Raw genomic sequence first — 27,769 nt, 5'->3', positions numbered from 1 at the left:
GACAAGAGATCTGGGGTTGATGATTGATAGAAACCTATAGTTTAGGGGACATATTGCAAAGGTGGTGAAGGTAACACAGAGGATTGCTGCAATTATGAGAAGGATACTGACCTGCAGAGATAAGAGGGTTATCATTCCGTTGTATAAGTCTCTGATCAGACCACACTTGGACTATTGTTCTCAGATTTGGTCCCCATTATTTGAAGGGGATAAATTAACTGTGGAAAGGATACAAAGATGGATGACAAAGATGGTTTCAGGACTGTACAAGGATAGTTATGAGGATCGGCTGAGGGAATGTGGACTGCAGAGTTTGGTGGATAGAAGAAGGAGAGGTGATATGATTGAGACTTTTAAACTGTTGAGAGGTGGTTACAGGGTTGACACTGGGGAGTTCTTTCGCTTGGTTGAACAACGGGAAGGAGTGATGACAAGAGGCCATCCCTGGAAGTTACGAAAGGAAACTGTGAGCAAGAGGATAAGGAGTGGTTTCTTTGTGTGGAGGGTGGTTGAACCGTGGAATGCGTTGCCTGATTGAGTGGTGGGAGCGAGAACAGTCAATAAGTTTAAAGAGTGGTATGATAGACTTTGTGTTTCTTAGGGGGGGGGGGGGGACCTGCCCTCGATGAGTCTTGACAGACTTTATGTTCTTAGGAAGGATCTCCCACGATGAGTCTTTTGACTCCATGGAGGCTTGAATAATAATAATAATAATAAAATTACTTTGTTTATCACAAAAGATGTTGGTTCAAATCTTTTGTGTAAAACATGGATACTGGTAGAAACCTAAATGGAACTAGAGGTTTTTTTTTTTTTAATTTAAAAAATAGCATAATTAATAAAAATACAGTACTTTAAAAAGGTAGAATAAGCATTGCTATTTCTTATCTAACTAATGGCAAAAAATTTATCTACACTATGAAATAACTGTAATCGATGTAATAAAAGTTTTTTTTAATATAGTATATAACTTTTTATTTTCCCCCCTAGTAGTGTCAATTCTCTATATTATTATTATTATGCGACACCTCCTGGGAGTCCAAAGCCTCATCGAGGGAGAGTGTGCCAACAGCATCAAACAATGGATCCCTTCCAACTACTAACCACGCTCAAACTTGCTTAACTTTTTGCGAGCCATTAGTAGCAAATGCTCTACCAATCGACCAACCTTTGCTGGCATTACACTTTTTGTATTCTATTACAGTGAGGAGTTTTATTTTATGTGAGATGGTCTCCACTAAGTTTTTGATAATACCTGATAGATTCACATGGAAGCACCCATGTGTAGAGAGAATAGTGCTTTTCCATTATTGTTTTCAAAGTAGACAATAAAATTTAATTGAAATTAATATTATCATTTTTCATTTAGAAATTAATGAAAATTATTTTCTATGGCCAATCCTAATAAATTTCAAAATTTATCATTGATGGCTTATTTGAAAAGTGTTCTTATAGACATCCACAAGCCACAATAGAATATAAATTTTAAATCAATCTCTGACAAGCAAAGGCTTTACTCAGCCAAAATATCCATTAATTCACAAAGTAAATCAATATACATTCTGAATATAATTTTTATATACAAGATCAGCATTCAAAATGAAACATTGGATACACTTTCATTTGGAGTGCTGCTCTTTACTCTGATATTCTTTTAGGAGCCAAAGGGGTCGATATGACATTGTTAGGAGTCGATTTGGGCTCGGGGGTCGGCAGAAAAATATAAGACATCATTGTATGGGTAATATTTATTTCGGTTAACTTGGATTACCTCCATGACAAAAGACATGGAGGTAATGACAACACAATTAAGAGTGAATCGTGGGATCAGTACCTCCATTTTACAGGTCCATGAATAGGACCTGTAAGATGGAGTAAGGTCATGAAAATAGTTACTGAGGCCAATCAATTAGGCCAAAATGACGTATTTACCAATAAACGGATGTTGGTGGCTCCTGCCAGCTGGTGTAGTGGGAGCGAGATTGCAACACGTGCATGGTTCTTATTTACTGATACTTACAAGTATTCGATCCCAGTCTCATTTTTGCGCATCGACATACAAGTGAGCGTTAATGTTCTAAAATTCATCAACATACATATTATAATTCAATCCTTATTCATTCACAAACTAAACTTCTCTATGTTGAAGAGTTGAGCAGTGCTGGTAGTAATACCAGTGATATTAATACCAGTAGTTTATTAATATCACTAGTAATACCAGTGATATTACTGATAGTAATAGTAATATAATAATATATACTATATTATACATACAATAAACACTGCAACTATAAAATAAACAATCTAAAAACTCACATAAGCGTCTTTTTTTGCTTGTCTTATTATAATTACATAATAGTAAAATATAAGGGGTCGATAAAAAGTCAAGAAACTCTTGAAGGGGTCGACAGGCAAATAACTTTGGTGACCCCTGTTTCAGGATATTAAAATAGCAAACTTACTGTGTGCTTTAAGTCTTTTAAACCCAGCCTACACAGTGGACAAGATTCTGTTTCATTAGGAACATTGATAACATTATTTTCACGGGGTGATCTCACTTGAATACCTTCAACAACAATTTCTTTATCTCTTTCTGTAATATTTACTAGAGAGATTAAAAAAAAAAAAAATAGTACATATCATTATGTGAACCTGTTTCTGAATATGCACTTGATTTAATATTACATATAAAAGGAAAGCAATACATGAATACAACAAAGGAAATAAAGAAAACTTCTCAATAATAATTATCCTGAATTAATTTCTTCAATTACAAAGAAAATGTTTTGTTGAGTAAGCGATTAGAAAAAATTAGCAGAAAAAAATTAAAAATAAAATTGGTTCTCCAAGGTAAGTCAATATTTAAGTGAAAAAACTATGCAAGGATCTTTATTTTGCCCAGGCATTAAAATTGTATTGTACAATAAAAAGAGAAATTAAAAATAATTTCTATATTTTTAGTCTATCCAGTATAACTAATATCCAGTTACCCAGGATAGAACAAGGAACTGCCTTTCTTGTTATAAGCAACTGAGATGCAGCTATGAACATGAGATAATCTGATTAAGTGTTCTCTTCAGCGTGAGGAATTATCACACCCTCTAAACGTTAAATATTCCAAAGCACATTACATCGATTTTTTACTTAGGTTAAGTCCCATGTGAATATTGTAAAATTATAAACTTTGTTTGTCTCGGTATAGTTTGTATTAGATGTTTTTAAATAACTCTTTTGAAGCTAACTGTATATACTGCTTTAATAAGAATATGTCAGAGTGTTAAAAACAAAGTCAATGTTTTTGTCGCCAAAGCTGTACATGGTGGCATTAGAAAGATTGTTATTGAAACTTGTATGTATGAGAAAGGCTTTGCAGGCTCTAAGTGTAAACATCTCCGAAGTCAGTCAGAAAGAGTTCAAACAGCTTTACGATGGCTGGCAACTTACAATCAAAAGAAAGCGGAGGAGAACAAAAGGCATACTGAACTTGAAAATTAAGATGAAAGACTCATACTGATTCTTTGGGGGTTACCAAACTTCATGCGAGGTCTCAGAGGAGGTCTTATAAAAAGGGACTGAAGCAAGCAGAAGGGGTCCTGGTTCCAGAATTGCTGTCAGAGAGGAGGCCGCCTGGTCTGGAGTCGCCGTCAGAGAGACTGCCCAGATCCACGTTGCTTGAGAGAGGAGTTTTCCGCTTCCAGAAAGGAGCTTCTCGGTTTGAGACGTCGCTAGAGAGAGACTACTTCTAGGCCACAGACAAGGTTTCAAATTGCCGAAAGGAAGAGTTCCAATTGCCGGAGAAAAGTTTCCAGGCCTGGTTAATGTCAGACATTCACCAGTGTGTTGCGTTTCCATTACAATTTGATGAATCAAACGACTTCACTGATATTGCTCTGTTAATGGTATTTATTCGCATGGTATTTCCATATTATTCAAGTAAAGAAGAACTTTTGAAAATTATACCATTATTGGGAAGGACTAGGGGAGAAGACATTTTCTCGGCATTTGATGAATTTGTGAAACAACAAACTTCCACTTTTTAAACTTGTGTCTATTACTACTGATGGTGCTCCTGCAATGATAGGTAACAAATCAGGCTTCATTTCATTATGTAAAAACGATGACAAATATCCAGATTTTTTAACATATCACTATATTATTTACCAACAAGTACTGTGTAATAAAAGATTAAACACAAAAGATGTTTTGGATATTACATTTAAAATTGTAAATTTTGTTCGAGGAAAAGTCCTGCAATGGTGGTTATTTAAATTATAGGCAGATAATGATAGGGAACTTCTGTTGTACAATAATGTTTGCTGGCTCAGCAGCAGTCGATTTTTAGAAAGATTTCTTGTATTAATTAACGATATAAAAATTTTTCTTGATGAAAAAGGAGATATTTATCCACAATTGAATGATAAAAGATGGTTATTACACTAATCATTTTTAGTAGATTTCTGTACGAAATTAAACAATTTAAATTACAAGGTAGAGATAAAAATTTAATTGACATGTTAAGTTCAATAAAAACTTTCCAACAATACTTACTTTTATTAAAGAAAAATATAAATGACCATGAATTTAGACATCTCCCATATTTATTAAAAGTTTTTTTAACAAAATCAAGAAATGCTTCGCTATGATTTAAAAGAATTTATTCATGAAATAGAATTAGCTGAGGAAGAAATAAATTCAAGATTTAAAGATTTTAAATGATTGTATCTTATATCAATAATCCATTTCAAGAAAACTTGAACATCACAGAAATTTCAAATCAAATTAGTGGGCTGTTTGATATAAACCAAGCTGAAGTAGAACTTGAGATAATAAACATTCAGAATAGTTTACATTTAAACAATGAAGTCATTTGGAAGAATGCACATGAAAAATTCCCAATATTAACTGATATTGCGTGAAAAATTCTGGCAGGTTTCTAATCGACATACTTGTCAGAATCCACTTTTTCAAACATGACCGTCATAAAAAATCAATTAAGAAACCAAATTACAAATGATCATTTGGATGATTGTCTGCGATTGGCCACTTCTTCATATCAACCTGACTATGAAAATATTGCAAGGTCCAAACAATGCCAAATTTTACATTAACTTTTTTTTTTTTTTTTTTTTTTAAATCAACCAGCATTTCCTGTAACTTGTGAGTTTGTAATCAATCTGTTGTTTTTTCTAACTCTGGTTTTCCAAAATAGAGAAATAAATATTTTATTCCAATATATTTGTGTTTTTTTTTGTTGTATTAAAATAATTAAAAGTGATAAATAAATTTTTAAATACACAAATAAAGTTTTCAGCTGTATTTTTTTTAGTTGTTTATTTGTGCGTAATCAGATATCAGGTTGGCAGAATGTGATCTATATAAGAGAGTAGATCGCCGAATAACTTTTTATAGATAAGTAGATCGCATAGTAAAAAAGGTTGAACACCACTGGCATAAAATATATCTAGATATAATTAAAAGTAAATTAACACCATGGGTTGAGGAAACTATTGGGGAAGAACAATGCAGCTTCAGGAAAGGAAAATCCTGCACAGATCCTACATTTACACTCAAACAAATTATAGAAAAGAAAATAGAATTTAACCTGCCAACATATATGGCTTTCTGGATTATGAGAAAGCATATGATCAAATCAACAGAACAAAATTAATCAATATACTGTATGAATTGAAAGCTCCACCTCAAACCACAAAAGCAATAGCAAATATAATGGAAGAAAGATATATTAAAATTAAAATGAATAATGAAACAACCGAAAAAATTAAAAGCATTAAGGAAATAGATTATCACCAATACTCATATATATATATATATATATATATATATATATATATATATATATGATAGGCTTTTACTTGGTGGTTGTGATACATTTTAAAAAATAGATTTAATGACTTAAAAAACTGAGATAACTTATAGATTTTAATGAGAATAATACAACTAGTTTTGGCTTATAACAGTCTTCCTCAGGTATTCATAAAGGAAAAGAATAGTAATAAACACTGAAGTATCTAAAACAACTGGAAATTACAGGTAAAAATTGCCACACATAATTGATACATAAAAAATGTTATATTTTTTCAAGTCTAACACGCTCACGTGAACGCCAATATTGAATAACTGCAGCATGGCTATCTGGGATGTTATAACTCAAATTGTTGTTTAAGTGGACAGGGTTCAGTAGGATTTCCCTTGATTCTACAATTTTTCTCTCAAACTCATCATCACAGCGAAAAATATTTTCTGATCTATCCCAGCAAACAGAGTGGCTTTGTTGATCATCATTAGGATTATTTGAAAAAAGAATGTGACTGGATAACGCAGTTGCATGAGATCTTTTGTAAGAGATGTCTCTCTTATGCTCTTCTATACGTTGTTCAATAGATTTGTTAGTTTGTCCAAAAAAAGGGATATTGCAATAGCACCATAATTTAGATACACCTGGATATTTTAGGTAGTGATGAGTAGGCTTTGGATGGCTGATTAGAGAATTTCCATTCTCTAATCAGCCATAATAACGAATGAGGACAGATGGCCAAATATTGTTTGGAAATATAAACCAAAAGGGACACCAATCAAGAGGAAGACCCAAGAGGAGTTGGGCAGAAGACTTTTTAAACCTTTGAAAACATTACAGGCAAACGATTGCCAAACACATGAAGCCAAGAAAAAAAAAGGAGGAACGAAAACTTAAATATCCCCATTTACACCTCTGCCAATATCATTAACATATAAGTTAACAATAATAGTTCCAAAACAGACCCCCTATGGCACATCACTAGTAACTTCCATGTTCTGGGATACTGATCCTACATGTATGACTTGCCGATACATATCTGACAGTTGATCTCCTATCCAATTCACTATTCTATTATCTAACCCATTTTATTCCAGTTTGATTATTAACTTGTCATGTGACAATGAATTCAAGGCCTTTGAAAAATATACTGCTGTATAAGCAGCTAATGTGTCCATGTCATGTACTCAAGCACTCAGCAGTCATACTCTGTGATTTTATATGGTCTACCAGTTCACAAATGTGCTGTTATTACTCCTAGGCATTTCCACTTCATGGTAACATCACTTTTAGTTGATCACAGCAGTGCTGAAATTCCCAACCTGAGCTGTTGCAAAAGTGGCATCCTAATGATAGTGCTACATCGAAATCCACCAAAGTTTTCAGTGTAGTACATTTTACTGTCTATGAAAGTCAGAAAGACTATATGATTCCTTTATACCTATATGAGCCATAGTTGTGATGTATATAGCCATATCCACAAAGGTGTATATCTGCATATTTTTGATCAAATATTGTACCTTCCCATTGAAGAATAAAATAGGAAGGTACAATTTTATTCTTCAAATGAAATGTCAACTAGACCTTTAAGTAAAAATGACTCATTTCCTAGTGAAACACCAGTCCTGCTTACTAAAGACATGAAGTGATTAGTCATGGCTTGTCTCAAGTTTCCTGTTTCTGTCTCTTCCCTTTCTTTTACATGAAGTGTGGATAATGGTAGCCTTGCTGAGCAAGCTCTCCACACTAATTATTTAACAAGGAAGCCAGTGCTTCCTCTATTTGAGGATATAGCAGCAAAGAGTCCCCAAGTCCTTCACCTCTATTACATGAATCTGTTATACATTTTTTTGTTAATATTCTATCACCATGAAAGACAGCATAAAAATTATAGTCACTGCAGTTTAACAAAAAAATCTCCCACAAAAACCAATAAAAAAAAAAAAAAATTCAAAAACTAATAAAAAAAACTATACCATCCAAAAGCCAATAATACTCCACAGGAAAAAACTTCCAGACTTTACTAATATCTTGGGACCTGATTTACCTTATCAACAATGTGCATCACTGCTTAATGTTATCTAAACCTAATTTCATAACTGAATCTCAAAAGCCATCCTTTCAACCATTTAGACTTACATTCTGGTTTGAACTCATATGGCAGTCTTCTTCAAAGGTTTAATGGAATAAAAACAGCACAAATGAATAATAAAAGTTTAATCAATCCTATATTTTGTTTCAGTAACTGAGACATTGTCAGGAAAAAACATTAAATTTGTCAAAACAAATGGAATTAACATGTGGATATTAATGAAAGAACATGAAGCATAAATTATTTCATATATTTCATCCATATGGTTATTTGAGATGGCTGAGGAACCAAGAAAAGCCAGATAGTCCAAACAAACAAAGACAAGAGTGAAATCACCTATGAATAGTACACTTTTCTCTGTGTATAAAGCTGTACATTATGGCAAGGATCACAACCCACAGGATGAAATACTAAATGTTGAAATGTACAAACAGTAAAATGGTGACACCTTTTTGGCATATGTATGTAGAAATTTGACTCTTTTGAATGAATTAGTTCTTAGTATCTTTGTAATGAGACCTCATAAGTGTTAAAACTGGTTTCAAGTAGTAATCCATTTAATGCACTGTGTTATTCAATCCTCCAGTAGGGAGTGTGCCATGCATTATGGGATGTTATGGTAATTTGAAGTGAGACAACTAACCTCTATGCAGCTTAGTTGTAAAGATGATTCTCATGCAAGATTTTGTTTGCTAATGCTTCAGTAAAATAAGAAGTCACCAAAATTACCAATGAGAAAAAATTATCCTATGAAATAATAATAACTGAACATCATCAAGACTTTATGCTGATGATTTTCACTTCAAAAGGTGTTTAGAAATAGAAACATTATTCTGCCACTTTCTATAAGTTTTTATCCTGATGATTTTGACTATTAATACAGCTGAAGAAAATGCTCTTTGGCTTTGCTTTTTCCTCTCTCCTCGATGAAAAAAAAGAAAAGAAAATGCTCTTTGGCTTTGTTTTTTCCTCTCACCTGGATGAAAAAAAAACACTTTTCCACCTCCATAAGAGATTTAATATCTAACTGAAAAGTGCTTACAAAAGTTCTTCAGATTCAAAATCCATGTCTTTCTAATCCAAAAGAATAAACGCCATGTTCCTGCAACTGTAATACAGAAACATGGAATGGCTTCATCCATTTTTTGTATAAGACATAAAAATCATTCCCTTTTAAAAGATTAGTTGACATTTGAAGTTGCACTTTGGTTTCCTAAATTTGTAAAATTTCATTCACCGCATTGCTAAGATTTGAGGAAATTAAAGACTTTAAGCCTTCCCCCTTTCTCTCTCTGAATATGTGTGTATGTGTGAGAGAGAGACTTTACAATCTACATGGTAATCGTAAATTTGCAAACCCAGAAATAACACATCCATTTCAAGATTAATTACAAATATATGAAAAATGAAACAGCTACAAATACAGGTTACAATCAGACCTTTATAACAAATGAAGAATAGGAACCTCATTATAACATATGTTGAAAGTGGCCACCTCCTTCGTGAATTCAAACTTTCTCTCTCTTTTGACCAGGTTTGATCCCACTTTAAGAAGCAACCGTACACTAATGTTTTCAAATCGCTGTTGAAATATTCATTTTTAATTCATTCAATGTGTGAGGATTATTCCGATAAACCACTTCTGAGATATCTCCAAAGGAAAAAATCTGGTGTTCTTGGAGGCCACAAGATGAGACAGTCACCAATAAATTCTTGCAAAAAATGTACAGTAATATTCGACATGTGGCACATGAACCTGTCTTGCTGGAACCAATAATGGTGCTTGCTGACATCAAGGAGTGCAACTGTGTGATGATGTCTTGGCAGACGAAACTATTCACTGCCATTTCACAGAAAATGGGTCCCACTATATGATGGCATGATATCGCACACCAGACTCCAATTTTCTGAGAATGCAAAACTTTTTCATTAAAACCATGTGGATTTTCACATGACCAGATCCTATTGTTTAGACCTGAGGTCTTCAACGTTTCAGACAGTGTGGGCCGCATTAAAAATTTCAATGAAGCCCATGGGCCACTAAGTTATACTGCGGTATGTAGAATTGTAAGATGCTTTTCAGATTCACAAGGAATGCTTTGCATTTGATACTTTACATAAATCCTATAAAAATAAACAAACTCAGCTTTAAAAGCATAGGTACAAGTCCGGTTCTTGATAAGTAAATACAATCAGTACTTGAAAAAAGATAATTAATGAAGAAAACATTCATTTTTTACAATGTCAATGGGCAACTTGGCAATGTTTTTCCTGGACCAGCTTGTCGATGTTGGCATCAATGTTGGAAGTCGCTATGCACAGAGTATTCTCGAAATGTTGGTCTGTAATCTGAGTTCTTGTCTTGGACTTCACATGCTTCATTCTGAAGAAGAACTGCTCACATAAGTATGTGCTTCATAGCAAAGCACACATATCTTCAAAGCATGCTGGCAAAGATTAGGGAATGCATCCTCAGAAATGTAGTCTTTGTAAAATGTAAGCAAGGGCACATTGAATAATTTTTCTCTCAAAGAAGAGTTGTTTTGGAGTTCAAGCAGCTCCATTTGTACTGAGCCTGGCATTTCAGCAGCATTGATATTGAATGACACTGAAATAAATCTAAAGAAGATTGTTGGTTACAAAAATCACTAAATCTCTCTTCAAACTCACTTCACAACATGGCTAATTCTGTAGCGTATTCATCAAGAGATGAACAGTTGGACTCAGTGAGAAGATGAAAATGGGTTAAGTTTTTTTTTGCGAGTTTTGCCTCCCAAAGTTTGAGTGTGGCCACAAAAGCTTTGATGTGATCAAACAGAGTGTGCACCAATTGATCTTTGGATTGTAGCTGCGCATTTAGGTCATTCATAGGTCACAAAAACAATGTCTGTCATCCACTTCAGATTGTTAAATTCTGCGATTGGATTCCCATTGGTTCGCATGAACTGCTGTATATTCGCTCCTTAAGTCAAAGACTCTTTTAAGAACCTTCTCTCTGCTCAACCAACGCACATTACTATAATAAACCACATCGCCGTGATCCGCTTTGCACTCTTGGGTCAAAAACTCTTGGAATTGATTCAATCCTCTTGCCCTAATAATGTTGATGTCAGTCACAATAACTTTCATGACATTCTCAAATCCAATAGTTTTCATGCACAAATTCTCCTGATGGATTAAATAGTGGTAAGACCAAATCTTTTCCTTCTAGTTCCGGTTCTTTCCGTAGCAGCACAACAAACCCTTTGTTCTTTCCCGCCATAGTAGGGGCACCATCAGTTACCACACCCTCAAGGTTGGTTAAGCTGAGGTCGAAACACTGGAGCACTTTCTTGGTGGCTTCAAGAATATCAGTGCCTTTCGTCGTTCCCTTCATAGGTACGAGCACTAGCAGTTCTTCTGTCACATTGAATCATTGATTAATGCCACAGACAAAGATAGCCAGTTGTGCTGCATCCTTCACATCTGTGTTCTCATCTACAGAAAGTGAATATGACGTAAATTTGGATGACCGTTTTTTTGTTTTTTTTTTTAAAGTTCCTTCAATGTCATTGGCAAGTTCTTCGACATGTCGCTACAGTTACCCCAGACAAACTCGGTTTTTTAAACACTTCCTTATTATTTGGGCACAAAATATTCCCAGCAGTGATGAGACACTCTTTCACAAACTCCGATTTTTTAGCAATTTTTTCAGCTATTACATAACTTACTTTGACGCATGCTTCGCTCTCTTCCCTCTGCCTGTTAAACGTACCCTGCTGGCATTTTAAGTCAATTTGGAGATGGTTCGCTTTGTCCACACGAAGCCGCCCTCAAAGGTGATTGAAATTGCATGCATGCTTTGTCTCATATTGTCATTTTATATTGTATTCTTTTGATACTGACACTGACTCATGACAAATTAAACACACTGGTTTATCATCGATAGACACAAAAAAGTATAAATTAGTACACTTTTCAATAAAAACCTGACAAAGAATCACTTGATTTGCACGTTTCACTCGTAGACGCCATAGTGATGGAAGGTGAACCCAAAAAAATGATCCAAAATGGCTGTGTAACGGTTATTATCCACTGAATATGTCTCATGTTAATGAAAAAAGTTTGGCAATATAAAACTACAATAGGCTATGGCTGATACGACGAACCTGAGTGCACTTATACACGAATATCACACTGTTCACAACTGACTGAGGATGAGATCCTTTTGTATTTATATAAAAACAACAAAGTATCAAGAACCTTCGATATGTATCTGGAAGGCACTAGACAGAGCACTCGAACGAACTACTGCTTCAGCCATCTACCTGCAATGTTAGTGCTAGTACTTAAGTACCGCTTGATGCTGGCAGATGGCTGAAGAAGCATGTCTATTTTAATATTTATTTTTATAGGATTTTATGTAAAGTATCAAATGCACAGCGTTCCTTGTGAATCTGAAAAGCATCTTACAATTCTAAATACCACAGTATAGCTTCATTGCAATTATTTTTTTATTTAATCGCATTTTAATGTTAAGTAGTTATTTTTTCAAAATGGCTGGCAGGCCATGAGTTGAAGGACCCCTCGTTCAGACTATCTGCATACCCACTGAGGTGAAATCAAGCCTCGTCACTGAAGAAAACTGTATCAAGCATCTCAGAAGATTATTCATTTGCATTTATCTTGATCCTTCAGTTCATGGACTGAGTGCACACAATATGGATGAAAGTTTAACTATCTCGCAGCTTTCTGAGAGCGCCTATATGACATTGATGATCACATGGCAAGTTCCCTAGGATTTTTGTTGGAGACTACTCCAATGCTCTCTTTACCTCATCCATTTTATCGTCTACCAACATGGACAGTCTTCTGGAGCAATTCCTATCTGCAATAGATCCAGTTTCCTGAAAACGCTGCACTAATCTCATTATCGTTGACTTCTTTGCCCAGATATTGCTTGCAAAATCCCCCAGCAACATATGCATAAGAACAATTAGTGAGATAACATTCCAAAATGAAAAGTCGTTGCAGCAGGGAAAAAGACATTTCACTTCCACAATGAACAAAGCTACCTTGAGAACAACCTGTATATGTCACAGTGACTTCTGTGTGACCTCTGTGTCTCTGATAGGTTGTAATAATATGAGGGTGACATTTAGTGGCATAAGGAATGATTATAACAATTTGGAAACAATTAATATAAATTCAAACTTTCAGTTGTGCAACTTGACGATCACCCCCATAGAAACCTAACATAGAAGTTTTTCAAGCCACTTCAGGTCTCTAATAAGCGGAGCACTGGGCTCACACCAGTAATGTCAGTCTCTAATATCACTAAAGTGTTAAGCTTTGAAGTTCAGTTTCTATAGAGGGAGGCTACATACTAATGGTGAAACAATAACGAAGTGAGAGACAAGAAATCTTGAGGGGTCCATGGATAGAAATTTGAAGATATTCACAAAAGGTGGTGAATAAAATTTAGAATTGCCACAATACTGAGGACAATGATCAGCTGAAGTTAGGATGTAGTAGTTCTACTGTCTGACATCAAAATTAATCAGATCTGGTAGCAGGATTTGAAGGATGAATAAATTTTAGAGAGGACTATCTGAATGGCAAATTCAGATAGTCTAGATTCAAAAAAAGAAATAAAGCTAGCTGAGGAATTGGATAGGTACCAGATTAACAAAATAGGGGTTACTGAAACAAAAATGAAAAACTCGTGAGATCTTTCTGAGCAATAAATACAAAATGTTATATTCGGGCAATTAGAGAATAAAGGAAAAGAAGGAGTAGCCATATTATTCAACACTAAATACGAGGCTAATCTTCTTGAATGGGGAATTGGACAATGAGACGTATTTGTGCCTATGGTCCCACAGAAGGTTCTACTAAAGTAGAAGTAAGGAATTTTTTGAGACTTTAGAGAAAATAACTGGCACAATGAAAAAGGAAAAGTTGGTCCTTGTTAGGAATCTAAACAGCAGAGCAGGAAATGACTGTCAGACATACAAAAATACCAGGGTGGATTATTAAAAATTCTTGACCTCGACCATAGATGGCAACACTATCAGCAAGATTTTTTTTTTTTTATATGAGTTCGCACAAATGTCAAAAACATCCACGTGAAATTGTAAATCATTCTATCAAGCAGTTTGTTTTATACAGCTGTCTAAAGCAAAAGTGTTGTCTGTATCCCTTGAAATGGATAAAATTTTGTATCGTGTGGGTATAACATTCTTTGTAAAAGAAGGTTTAATGCCAAAAGAAATTCATTCGAAGTTCATAAAAGTTTATGGGCACTCTTCTCCTTTGTCTTCGACAATTATGAAATTGGCTGCAGAGTTTAAACATCGCCGTACCAGCTTTGAAGATGATGCACGTGAAGGACTTCCAAAAAGAATAACAACACCAGAAATTATTGATCAAGTGCATGATATGGTATTGGATGGCTGGCAAGTCAAAGTGTGTGAAATTGCTGAGACTATAGGCATTTCAAAAGAACATATGGGATATCTCTGGCATGAAGAATTGCATATGAAAAAGCTTTGTGCAAGATGGGTGCCGTGCTTGCTCACAGCAGATCAAAAATGCAATCGCACGAAAATCTCTGAACAGTACTTGGAGCATTTTAACAAGAATAAAACCGATTTTGTGCATCGATTTATTACTATGGATGAGACTTGGATTCACCATTATCCTGTCCTGTCAGGTGTCTTCTCCCTCCAGGAGATTGACTACCATGTGTCTCCACCATGTCCTATTCTGTGCCTCTCTGCTGCATTCCTTATATGAGAGATAGGTCCAGTCTTCTATTTTTTCATCCACTCCAGTCTTTGTCTTCCTCTTTCCCTCAACAGTTCCTTCGAGAAGTGTCCTTTGTAGGCAGTTATGTCTCAGAATATGTCCAAAATATCTGACTTTTCACGTTTTAATTTCTTTCATCAGGTTCCTGTTTACGTCTGCCATCTCTAATACCTCTTAATTTGTATTAGAGATATAACAGAATAAATTAGGCCAGGTGCAAACATACATATACCTCGGCACTTGATCACAGACAATGGCAGGACAGAAGATGTTATTAGAAAATGGAATGAAATTGCAAGGTCAACTTTCAACAGTATGAAAAATCTACCAACATCTAGAGAATTAAATCAAAAAACAAGACTAAGAATCTCCAACTGCTACATATGGTCTACATTATTATATGGAGTATAGACACCCACCCTCTCCAATCTGAGTGTGAAAAAACTGGAGGCCTTTGAAATGTGGATGCCGCAAAGAATTATGAGAATATCATGGAAAGATATTCCATGATATTCTCATGGAATATCTTTTAGATATTCCATCACGTGGGCACGGACTTCTGTATGGATTTTCTTTCCCTTGATATGAGTACTGGATGATGAGATACATAGACAATTTCTTCCTTCTTGTAACTATACAGTGTTCCTCATCTCTTACAATAGGAATACGGAATCTAATTCCTGCACACTTTGTTTCCTTGTTGTGTCGGACGGAGATAACGCCTATGTCGTCACTCAGGAAAACCGTGTGTTACCTATACGAAAATTTCGTGAAGAAACTCTAAGGAAAAAAGCCTTGTGGGGGGGGGGGGGAGTCCTAACCCTTTTATCTGCATGACCCCTATCGGCACCCTCTTCAATTTCTTCCCCCCCACCACTGGAGTTAATCTCACTCACCAATTAAAACGGGAATTGACCTTGAGCTATCGTCATTTGTTTTAAGCTAGCCTCTATACTAAATTAATCCCCTTTTTAGAATTTACTTGAATATTTTAATCTCCTTTTTTCAAGTGTTAAACTAGCCTCTCACATACAAATTCTTATCTCTAATTTTCTTTGTCTTACTTAACCTATTTTTTCCATATCCTTTTTTGTAATAAGATTCTCTTTTTTTATTATTTAGTTAAACAATTTCTGCTATAATTATTTTACTTGGATGCAAGCATATTTTCTGTCTTTAAATATTTTGTATTAGCTACTTACATAGGATTTTATATTTTTATTTTCTTGTTATACCATGATAACTGAAATTTTTTACATTCTTGGTTATCAGGGTGTAACAGGATCCAATGCATTTAGAAAAAATGCATGATTGTAGGGTGTACATGTTGAAGGCTGACAGTATATAGGAATTTGCCAGTATTGTAAGCTGTTTGTAGTGTGCTATAATTAAGGTACTCCAAGCGGGGAAGGACAGAGGCAGGCATATACATGAAAAACTGTGGAATGGCATATGATGGAATGTAAGTAAGGGACATATGGCAATGTTTCCCAAACTAATATACTGTCTGCAACATGAGTCTCTGCAGTAGATGCCAACCAAAATATTCATATTTACACCTTGTTATTGACATCTATAGTTTGCATTTGAGAGATGTTATGAGAGTGTTGAACACACACACACACAAAAAAAAAAAAACCTTTTCAGATGAATCTCATTTTCAGCTAAGCCATGATGACAGGTGAAGGATTAAGCAAGAAGTATCAAATGGAATCACCCCAACAACATGGACAGGTGAAGGATTAAGCAAAAAGTATCAAATGGAATTACCCCAACAACATGGTCTAGCAGAAACGAGGAGGAGATGTTATGGACAGTACAGTAACAAGGGTATGAAGCACCTGTGGCAAGTGTCTAACTTGCGTCCCCCAACCCAAAAATGACAAAAATTTAGAAAAATTTAAATGTAACAAGTTAAATTTTACTAAATGCAATATTTTAAATACTTACTATTAACTCCATCAAAATAAGTTGTAGTGTGTTGCAAAATTTGTGTCTAAAGTGGCTTATTGCAGAAATTTAAAAATCTACTCTATAATATAAAATATTATAGAGTACAATTCGAGTCATCAGAATTCAAGGAGAACAGCCCTACCAGTCCAGAACTCAGGGGGGTTGGGTGCCGTATGTGTGTGTGGGGGGGGGACCCTTTCGAGTCTTCAAAATTCAAGTCGTCAGAATTCAAGAACCAGCCTACCGGTCCAGAAGTGGGGGGGGCTTGTATGCGCAGGGGAACCCCCCCTTTCGAGTCTTCAAAATTCGAGTCATCAGAATTCAAGGAGAACCGGCCTACCTGTCTGGAACTCGGGGGGAGGGGCCCTAGTACAAATAAAATAGCAGACTTTTATATCTATTTATTTATTTTTATTTTTTTTACTTTTTGTGCCCCAAACCTAGTTGCATCTCTTTCGCCACGCCCTCTTTACAGTACTGGTTATGGAAAAGAGATGACTTTTGGGATGTTTCTTGAAGTCCTGATATTCACAGACCATATAAATTCTACAAAGTACCTGTCTACTGTCTGATCAGGTATACTCTTTCATTGTGAATGTCTTCCCAGATGGTGCAGGTCCAGCAAGACAACACACTGTGCTAAACTGCTGATGCCATTCATGAATGTAATTAGCTAAACATGAAGGAAACTTCCAAATAACCATGGCTGCTACAGAAAATCTCTTGTAGGATTACATGGATTGAGAGATCCACTGCTTGAATCTTCCGAAAAAAAAAAAAAAAAAAAAAAAAATATATATATATATATATATATATATATATAATGACCACACACATGAAAGGTTACAAGACCTATAACACAACAATACAACACAACAAAATGTGAACAAGAGATTAAGGGGAAAGAAATGACCTATTAATATACTTCTTTAAAATGTTGGGGTTAGTACTCATTAGGGAAAAATGCATGTAGGATATTGTTCCAAAGTGAGAATGGAACGAAAGAAGAGGAAGTTCATTCTGTGTGTTTGAAGTTTGGGTTGTGTATGGGTATTAAAAAGTGGATGCTCTAGTCCTTATATGATCAGAAGAGAGTGAAGGACTATTGGCCAGTTCAGCAGAGCACTGCTCATTAAAGTAACTACAGAAAAGGCATGATGTGCCTGTGGCAAATGACAAAAGAGAATCTGTGAAAGAGGAGTCAACTATCAAGCACATTACACCCTAATGCATCGTCAAGAATTCTTAAGGAAGTTTTGGGTGTGGTAATATACATCCTGCAATGCTCAAAAGTCCATGATACCACAGCATGTAGCAACAGTTCTGGTAGCAAGAGGATCCTACAAACTATTAAGACAGTGGTCATAATATTTTGATTGGACTATCTAATTACATCCTTTTTCATGTAGAAAGCTTCACAAGTGAATCATTCTGCATTGAAATCTTTCCCTATTTTTTTTTCTCTATTTCCCTATTGATGTTATTCTTATACTGGTTTTTACCTTCTGCATCCACTTCATCCTTAATCTCTTCATGAAAGCTCTTCCATTCAGGTTTACATGTAGTCATGATCCAGAACTCGTTTTTCTCTGATTCTTTCAGAGTGATTTGGAGTTCAGTTTTTCTCTTACTTTTTTTTTTTCCATGTAGATTTTGTACATTGTGGGTTAAATAGATTATAAGCTGTGTACGACATTGATGAAACTACTTGAGGAAATAGATGAAGCTAGATATTTTGGGGTGGTGGTTCACAGAGAGTTAAAGTTTAGAGGACATATTTATAAGGTTGTTAAGAAAGCCCATAAGATTACTTGGCTATTGAAGAACACATTCATAAGTAGAGATAAGGAAGTTGTAATTCCTCTCTATAAGGCCTTGATATGCCCACATCTCGATTACTGTGTTCAAGTCTGGTCCTCTGGGTTTCTTGGGGATGAGGAAGCAATGGACAGGATTCACAGACCAAGATGGTGAGTGGCCTGCAGAATATTCCCTATGAGGATAGATTGAGGGCGTGTGGATTGCAGAATTGGTTGATAGGAGAAAAAGAGGGGATATCATAGAAACATTTAAGTGCTTAATGGGTTTTATAGGATTGATGCAAGGGAAATGTTTCAGCACTTGGCTAAAGGGACTAAAAGAAGGGGTCATCGTGGAAGTTGAATAAAGTTGTGGTTAGCAGGGGTGAGAGGACTAGATTTTCTGCTCGGAGAGTTGTGAATGAGTGGAATGGGTTGCCAGCATCAGTTGTGAGTGCTCTCTCTGTTAATGGGTTCAGGGAGAGGTACAATAGTTTCTGTGGATAAATAGAGTCTCCCATGATAGGTCTTCGGACTCCATGAAGGTACCCATATAATAATATTTTATCATTTTAAACCACTTCATCTGGATGATTTAGTAATCCAATTTTTAAAAGATAAAGTTTTCTACCAAACTGATAACATTAAAGGGAGTGAAAGAATGCAAAGCTGTAGAAGCGAAAGTTAGTGATAAGCAAGAGAAATAAAGTATGAATGAGGAAATGGAAGTGAGGTGCAAGAGAACGAGAGGTAGCAGGATTGCAGGAGTGATAAAGAGTGAAATTGTCAGAATGCAAGATTTAATGAAACAGTTATTGAAAATGAAAAATGAAATGAGCAATATATGGAATGATGTTAGACGTCTATTGGAAACTAACGAAAGTGTGCAAGAGAACAGAATGAAAGAAAAAAAGAGTAAAAGAGGTGATGAGTGATTTCAGGATAGCAGTATATGGAGACTCCATAATTATAGGGCTAGTCACTGAGAGAGAGTCCATAAGATCTACTATCCAGGTGGGGAGAATGAGTAGGATAATTAAGGAGTTGGACATGAAGAAGAAATGAGTAAGAGAGTTAATCGTGATTGTAGGGACGAATGATCTAATTGGACATAAGAAGGATGCGAGGACAAATATCAGATAAGAGTATTGAGACTATTGAGAAGAGTGAAAGATAACAGTGGATTAGGAAAGGTTGTCAGTCTGTTGCCGAGGTATGATAATGATGAGATGTGACGGAGAGCCAAAATCACGAATGGTATGCTAGCAGAGCTGTGTGAGGAGAAGGGAGTGAAATTTTTGAATGTATGGCATGTATTTGAGAGAAGAATGAAATTATACAGGCATGATGGGTTGTAATTAAATGGCTCTGGAGCGAGTGTACTAGAGAAAGTGTTGCTGGATGAAAGTACAGAGTATGATGCGTGCAAGAGATCAGAAGAAAGATGAAGGGAAAAATCAGGAGAGTGGTACTGAAGAGACAGAAGTGCTTGGCAGTGGAAACAATAGTGTGAGAGATGAAGAGAGAATGGGAATGTAAGAGGAACAGGGAAAGCTCGGGTGGACAGGAAGACATGATATAGGAAGAGTGGATGTTGAAAGTGGCAGTAAACGTGTGTATGAAGATTGAGCATATTCTGATGTGGGTGGGGAAGTTGAGACTGAGCAGATATACGTGTGGTAAGTGGTAATAAAGGTGATTGGGTAGGTGTGGTGGGGAAATCACAACCAACACATTGTTTGGATAGGACTGGATATAGACCTAAAAATGAACTGTTCTGTTTGTTTACAAATGCAAGAAGTATAAGAAATAAGGGGGATGAAATGGTTTCAGTGATTGAGTTTATTCGCCACAAAATCACTGGAATAAGTGAAACATAGTTGAATGAAGATGATATCGTAAAGGGAATATAAATGGAAGGATACAGTATTCTTCATGAGAAAATAAAGGGCAAGAAGGGAGGGGAGAGTGCTGCTGATGACAGCAGGAGAATTAAGTCCACATAAGGTAGACATGAAAGGGGGAAATAGTGGCAATGGTTATGAGGCAGTGTGGTGTAATGGAGATTCAGAGGAAGACATATTTAGTTGGATGCTGTTATAGGCCTGGGAATGTAGAGGGTGGTGATGAAGAAATATATAAACAACTTGGAGTGAACAAAAGGAAGGGTAATTATTATGAGTGATTTTAATTATGGCGGTATAGATTGGAATGAAGAGATAGCATTTGGGAATAAGGAAAATCAATTTCTAGAGTTGGGTAATTATTTGGACAATGGATCAAGTGTTAACTAATAAATATTTATTAAACCTACTAGTTTCATCAAATTTTAGCTGTTGGCATCTTCAGGGTACAAGCACTTAGGTTAAAAACATTAAACAAATATGAATAACTGTAAAATTCTAACAATTATAGTTGCAAACTGAAATAGCATTGAACGTGAGTGATACACGTATCGCGTTTACATTATTAACTAGTTGCGGATGTTCTGTAGGTTGCATTGAAGTTCATTTCTTGTGTGTTAAGAGATCTAACTGGGGTTTTCCATATCTCTGGGAATATTAAACCTTGGTTCCTGTTAAGGTTATCAACAGAGCGAGCGACTGTAGCTGCTTCTTTAAACATTCGGGAGTGGTAGTCTTCTATGTAAGGGGAACAGGTTTTATCCCACTCAATGACATAGTTATAGAAAGTCTTCATGGGTAGCCATTAAAGTAAAGATCATTAGATATCAATGTTAACTCGTCTTGAAGGTCTTTATTATCTGTTGTGATGCAGACAGCTATTTTGTTTAACATGTGTACTACACTGAGTTTGTGAGAAATATGGTGAGAGGGGCTGAAATGTAGATAGCGACCTGTATTCATAGGTTTCCTGTAAACTGATAGGTTTATATGGTCATTAATTTGCTTCTTAAGATATCTAAGAACGGCAGTTGTTTGCCTCTTTCAAGTTCCAGAGTAAATTTAATAGAATGATGAAAGAAGTTGATCATATTGAGGAAGTCAAGTAGGTCATCCTTTTTGTGGTTCCATACAATGAAGATGTCATCTACATATCTCCACCAAACTGTTGGTTTAGGAATTATTAAAGTTAGGATTTTATTTTCAAGGTGCTCCATAAATAGGTCAGCACAAGAAGGTGAAAGTGGACTGCCCATTGCCAAGCCAGTTAATTGTTTGTAAATTGCATTCTTCTAAGAAAAATAGTTTGAATTTAGGCAATGATCGTTCAGTGAGGTTATATCTTGTGGGAACAAGGTACCTAGGAAGCTGATGACCTCCACCACGGGAACGTTTGACAAATAAAATCGAAAATAAAATTCTATCTTGAATAATGTTTAATACTCCCAGAGATATTTTCCATATCTCTGGGAGTATTAAACCAAGGTTCAATACACCCAGAGATATGGAAAACCCTAATTAGATCTCTTAATACACAAGAAATGAACTTCAATGCAACCTACAGAACGCTCCTTAGCAACAACTAGTTAATCATGTACACATGATACGTGTATCACTCACGTTCAATGCTATTTCAGTTTGCAACTATAATCATTTGAATTTTACAGTTATTCATATTTGTGTAATGTTTTTAACTTAAGTGCTTGTACCCTGAAGATGCCAACAGCTAAAGTTTGGTGAAACTAGTAGGTTTAATAAATATTTATTACTTAACACTTGATCCATTGTCCAAATAATTACTCTAGTTAGATGATCAAGAAAATAAACATTCATTATAATTTCTAGAGTTCTTGATAGATCTATCTCGGGCAGAACATAAAGGAGGGCATGTGAGGTTCGATAATTCTAGATCTGATTGTTTCACATCAGAGGATTTAATTGTGAGAGGGGTTTCACACTTTCCACCAGTTGGTGAAAGTGATCATGAAGTAATCAGCTGTGTTGCGGCTAGTCATATGCAGACTCTTGTGAGGGAAGAATATAAGTGGAATTATAAAGCTGGTGATTATGACAACCTTAGGATTCAGCTTGGAGCTATAACATGGAATGAGGAGTTGAATGGTAAGGAAATAAATGCTGCATGGGGACCGACAAAGAAATACATAACAGCATTAATGTGCGAATATATTCCGAAGGCCAAAAGGCTGAATAAGGTAGGTATAAAATGGATGAATGTGGAGCTTAAGCATGAAATCTAGAAAAAGAAAGTACTTTGGAGGAAGTACAAGATGAATAATGGTAATAATCAGTCACATTAAGGGTATAAAGAACAAGTCAGGAGAGTGACTCAGTAAGGAAAACAAAAGTAGAGTATGAGCAGAAGTTGACAAATCAGGCAAAGAAAAACCCTAGAGTCTTTTTTTTTTAGATATGTTGCAAGTAGAAGGAAGAATGATCATGATAAGATGAAGTTAATCGATGAAAGTGGTAGAATGGTAACTGCTACAGAAGACATTGCTGAATTCAGTGATCAATGATCAGGATGTTTCATCCTGATCTTTGTGAAATCATGAGGAAATTAAGTGCAGAGGGCATAGGAGGGGATGGCTTAATTGTGAGTGAGCAGGAGGTATTTGATGAAATAAATAACCTTGATGTCAATAAGGTGATAGGATATAATGCCATATCACCAAACATCTTAAGGGAATGTTCCAGGGAATTGGCATGCCTGTTTGCCTGTTTAATAAAAGTCTTACAACAGCACAACATCCAAGGGAGTGGAAGGAAGGTAAAAGTGTTCCACTGCATAAAGGTGGTGATAAGGCTGTAGCTTCAAATTATAGGCTGGTCTGTATATCTGGAGTTGTAGTGAAGGTCTGGAGAGATTGGTGAGAAGTAGGATACAGAAATGGGTTGATAACAGCAGTATTCTCTGTGGTTATCAGCATGGGTTTGTTAAGAGGAGATCATGTCACTAACTTATGTACTATAACAAGGTGACAAATACCTTGAATGGGGGGGGGGGGAGATGCATATACAGTGGTGTACTTGGATTTTGCAATGGCTTCTGATAGACTGCCACATGACACGCTCTTAAATAAATTGAAACAGATGGGACTGGATAACAGACTTCCGAGTTGGATCAGTGACTGGCTGTCAGATAGGTGTCAGAAAGTTGTATACAGGAGTGCGGTATCCTGAAAGAGAAAGGTCACTAGTGGAGTGTTACAGGGGTCAGTTTTGGGGCCAATGTTGTTCAATTTGTATGTTAATGACATTGAGATGGGTTTAACTGGTGATATGCTGCTGTTTCTAGATGATGCAAAACTGGGGAGCGCAATGCTGAGTCAAGCAGATGTTATGGCCTTACAAGAGGACTTGAATAAATTGCATGAATGGGCAGGTAAGTGGAAGTGTCAGTTCAATGTTGCAAAGTGTAAGGTTTTGAGATTTGGTATGCAATGATGGGATGCAAAGTATACACTTGGTTGTTGTCGAGTCCGCTGAAGAGCTTCTAGATATGACCGTGGATCTGTAGAACTGCTTTGGCAATCTGTTGAACTTTGATGGAGTAGAGCTTTTCTCTAGGGTTATTGTTAATTTTCGGTAGAGCAGCAGCAATTGTTGGACAAGAATAGATATGGGCAGGTGTTAGTTCAACTCCTGGACAGTTCTTGCATGTTTTATAGCTCCTACTACCATCTGGCTGTATTTTCGTGCCATTAAAATGCTCCATTCTTAGTCTGGTGATGATTGTGGTTATCCCTCTATTTTCATTAATTTCACTGATTTCATTCTTCTTCTTCTTCTTGATAGTTTGTTTTGCCAGTCTTATTTTTGCAACAGAGTTAGCATCAGTTAGTGATAGTGGATGCTAATTTTTGAGGTAAACATCTTGCTTTTTGGCTAGTCTGTCTGCTCTTTCACTGCCTTCAATATTTACATGGGTTGGTACTATCCATTGCAGTGTATAGTTCTTATTTTTCAAATTTAAAGTTGTTAGCAATTCATTAATTTCCTGTGTGAGTTTTGTTCTTCCATTTAGTGCAGATTTTGAGTCACTGTAGATAGCTATTCCTTCTGTAAGGTTTATTACTTGGTTTGAGAGATAGAACTTGAGAGCTGTATATATGGCTGTTAATTCACAAGTGAAGTGCGAAGCTATTTTGCCAGCTGTGGTTTTGATTTGCGTCCTCGCCACCAGGTAGAGTTAGAAAAACTCCTGAACCTCCTTGGTTAAGTGCTTCATCAAATGATCTATCGGTGTAGGCAATGACATTTGGATTATTTAAGTGAAGTATAGTGTCAAGTCCTTTTTATTTTCTTGCTGTGAATCCTTTTTTTTTAAACAGGGTTCTAGGAGATTTAAGTTTATCATTGTTTTTTAGTAGAATAGTGGGAAAGAAAGGCTCTTGGCTTATTTCAATGGACAGGTGCTCTAATTGTCGATTTGTTTTATAATTTCATGATCATATTGTTACAAAGTGTAAGGTTTTGAGAGCTGGTAAGCATCGATGGGATGCAAAGTATACACTTGGTGGGAAACCTTTATTGGAAGTTGAGGAGATGAGAGATCTAGCAGTGATGGTGGACAAAGACCTGAAATTCAGGGACCACATTGCACAAGTTGTGCAGATGTCAGATCGGATAATGGCAATGATGCAGAGGACCCTCATATATAGAAATAGAGAGGTAATGATGCCATTGTATGAGGCTTTGATAAGACCTCATATGAATTATTTGCACAGATGTAGTCACTGGGTTTTCATGGTGATGAGGATATGTTGGAAAGGGTCCAGAGAAGATTCACAAAAGTAGTCAGTGGCGTTTGGGATGTAGAGTACAAGGACAGGTTGAGAGAATATAAGTTGTGGAGCCTCATGAATAGGAGAAAGGGGGGGGAGAGGGATATGATTGAAACATAAACTAGTCAGGGGTTGTTATCAACATGGAAGAGATTTTTCATAGAATGAGAGGGGAGGGCAGAACAAGAGGCCATCACTGGAAACTGTATAAGGAGGGGGTAAGCAGAGGGGTGAGGAGTAGGTTCTTTGCATGGAGAGTGTTTGGTGAGTGGAATGCATTGCCTAAGTGTGTTGTGGGTGTAGACACATTGAATCAGTTTAAAGCATGGTTGCGTGTGCAATGATGTGTACCTCCCACAATGAGTCCCTGACTTCATTGAGCTCAAATGTTAATAATAATAATAATAGTAATCTTCGTCAACCATGTTATTATGGAAGGCACGGCACACCTGAAAGAAAATGAGCTGAAATTACTGTGGCCAGAAAGTAAGAAACCGATTTTAAAATGGAATATATATAGGCCGTTCGTTTATGTAAATCTTTTCGTGGAGCAGTTCAACACAAATCAATTAAGGTGGAGTTGTACGGGCCATTCGGTACGAAGTCAAAATGGTACTATATATGTAACAAATTAATTACCTCTAAAATGTGAAATGAAGGTTATTATTGAAATTATATATTTCCAAAATTTATTCCTCTTCTTTTTTCTAAAGTATTTAATACTGTTTACTTACTTTCCTTGAGATAATTAATTGGCGTGCTTGAGAATAATGATGCCTGATTGGACCATATAACCTGAGACACAAGAGCCAGTTTACGCATGTTGCAGAAGAACTGCCTATTCATCAACATGATTAAAGTCGTAACAAAGATATAAAATAGTTTTCTTGATGTACACCTAACACGTTACCTTAGGCGAGTAATGCATACTACTTTTATATCATATAAAATAAACAAACTGTACTTATTTATATTTGTAACTTTTACGTTGACTCGTTCTTCGTATTAAATACATGCCGGCATCATAGGTCACGTGTTATTTCATTTCGCATCTTTTTACTCTTACGAGAACGTATTTTTGCAGTCAGTTTATAAGATACATTCAAATCATTATTATTTTTAAATATATAATGTCAGTAAAATAGAGCTGGGAATTTTCAGGATCTGCGAACTTGATTTTTGAAAACAATTTGTGATATTGTAAATTACGATTTTACTTATCAAAATGTTTTGACTGTCCCGGTAGGTAGTTATTAACCAGTTAGGTTACGATGTTATCATTTTATTATTATTATTATTATTATTATTATTATTATTATTATTATTATTATTATTATTATTATTATTATTATTATTATTATTATTATTTCGGGCGACTCCAGGAGTCCTTAGACTCATCGAGGGAGATCCTAAACATCATGTCCACACAACTATGCGATTACATTCTCATAGTATCTATCATACCTTGTCTTGAACTCGTTCACCGTCATAGCACCCACAACAGACTCTGGCAGCTTATTCCGCTCATTTACCACTCTAAAAGTAAAGAACCCAGCTCTAACACCCCTGCTAACCACACTCTTGCCCAGCTTCCATAGGTGTCCCCTAGTTCTCCCACCACCAGTCCTGATCTCAAAAATATCCTCTCAATTAATCCTATAGAATCCCTTTAGCAATTTGAATGTCTCAATCATATCTCCCCTCCTCCGCCTATCAACTAGTTTCTGCAACCCACAAATCTTCAACCTGTTCTCATATGGTTCATTCCATAGACCTGTTATCATATTGGTCACTCGCCTCTGGAGCCTCTCCACCTCCTCCCCATCAAGAAGGAACCGAGGTGACCAAATCTGGGCACAGTAGTCGAGATGAGATCTTATCAAGGCTCAGTACAGAGGTACAATAACTTGCTTTATTTGCATTGGCAGTACTGATGCTGCATTGCAATGTACGAATCTCAAGAGACACGGATGTTTGAAAATATCGTTTTAAATTTCATTTTTCGTTCTCCTATGGCAGAGAAAGGCAAACTGACACACTGAAGTGAGTTCGTTCAGTTCAACAAAGTCGACTAACTTACGAGGGGGGGGGTCTGAGAAGTTCTCGGCCTAACATTGGAAAAATGAATTTATAATTTCAAAATTATTTTTATTTTTCCACATAATCTCCCTTAAGACTAATACATTTATTCCAGCGATGCTCCAGTGCCATTATCCAGTCCCTGTAGTGGTTCTGAGTAAGATCTGCAATCACCTCTTGATTCGAAGAAAAACGCTGACCAGCGAGGAAGATTTTTAGTTTTGGGAAGAGATAGAAGTCAGAGGGAGCCAAATCTGGGGAACAGAGTGGATGTTCCAACAATACATAGTGAAGATCTCTTAATTTTCCCATTGCCAAAGCACCTTTGTGGGCAGGTGTGCCCACAAAGATGATGAGAGATCATTTTTTTTTTTTTTTTTTTTTAGCAAACCGAGTCTTTTCTCATGAATTTTTTCGTCTAGTATGTTTAAAATTTCGGAATAATATTCTCTGGCTATTGTTCTACCCTTTTCAAGATAATCAATAAACAATCCCAAATTCTATTAGCATCCCAATACACCGATGCCATGACC

At 36.0% G+C, this 27,769-nt stretch overlaps 1 protein-coding gene across 1 annotated transcript in view; it reads right to left on the bottom strand.

Moving 5' to 3' along the window:
- mRpS18A (mitochondrial ribosomal protein S18A) overlaps positions 1-26,194 on the bottom strand; it is a 51,747-nt gene extending 25,553 nt beyond the window's left edge. The window contains exons 1-2 of the mRNA XM_090400716.1: positions 25,892-26,194; positions 2,463-2,605 (exon numbers count right to left, since the gene is read on the bottom strand). Of these exons, the coding sequence (XP_090256842.1) occupies positions 2,463-2,605; positions 25,892-26,009 (261 nt within the window). The 5' untranslated portion in view covers positions 26,010-26,194. The remainder of the gene's footprint in view (positions 1-2,462; positions 2,606-25,891) is intronic.
- Between the last annotated feature and the right edge of the window lie 1,575 nt (positions 26,195-27,769).

Source organism: Typopeltis vanoorti, chromosome 11 (assembly GCF_054136105.1).
Source record: "Typopeltis vanoorti isolate ZY-2024b chromosome 11, IOZ_Tvanoo_1.0, whole genome shotgun sequence".
In the NCBI taxonomy this organism is placed as follows: domain Eukaryota; kingdom Metazoa; phylum Arthropoda; class Arachnida; order Uropygi; family Thelyphonidae; genus Typopeltis; species Typopeltis vanoorti.
The sequence above is the reverse complement of the archived record's forward strand: the minus strand, read 5'-3'. Positions and strand labels throughout refer to the sequence as shown.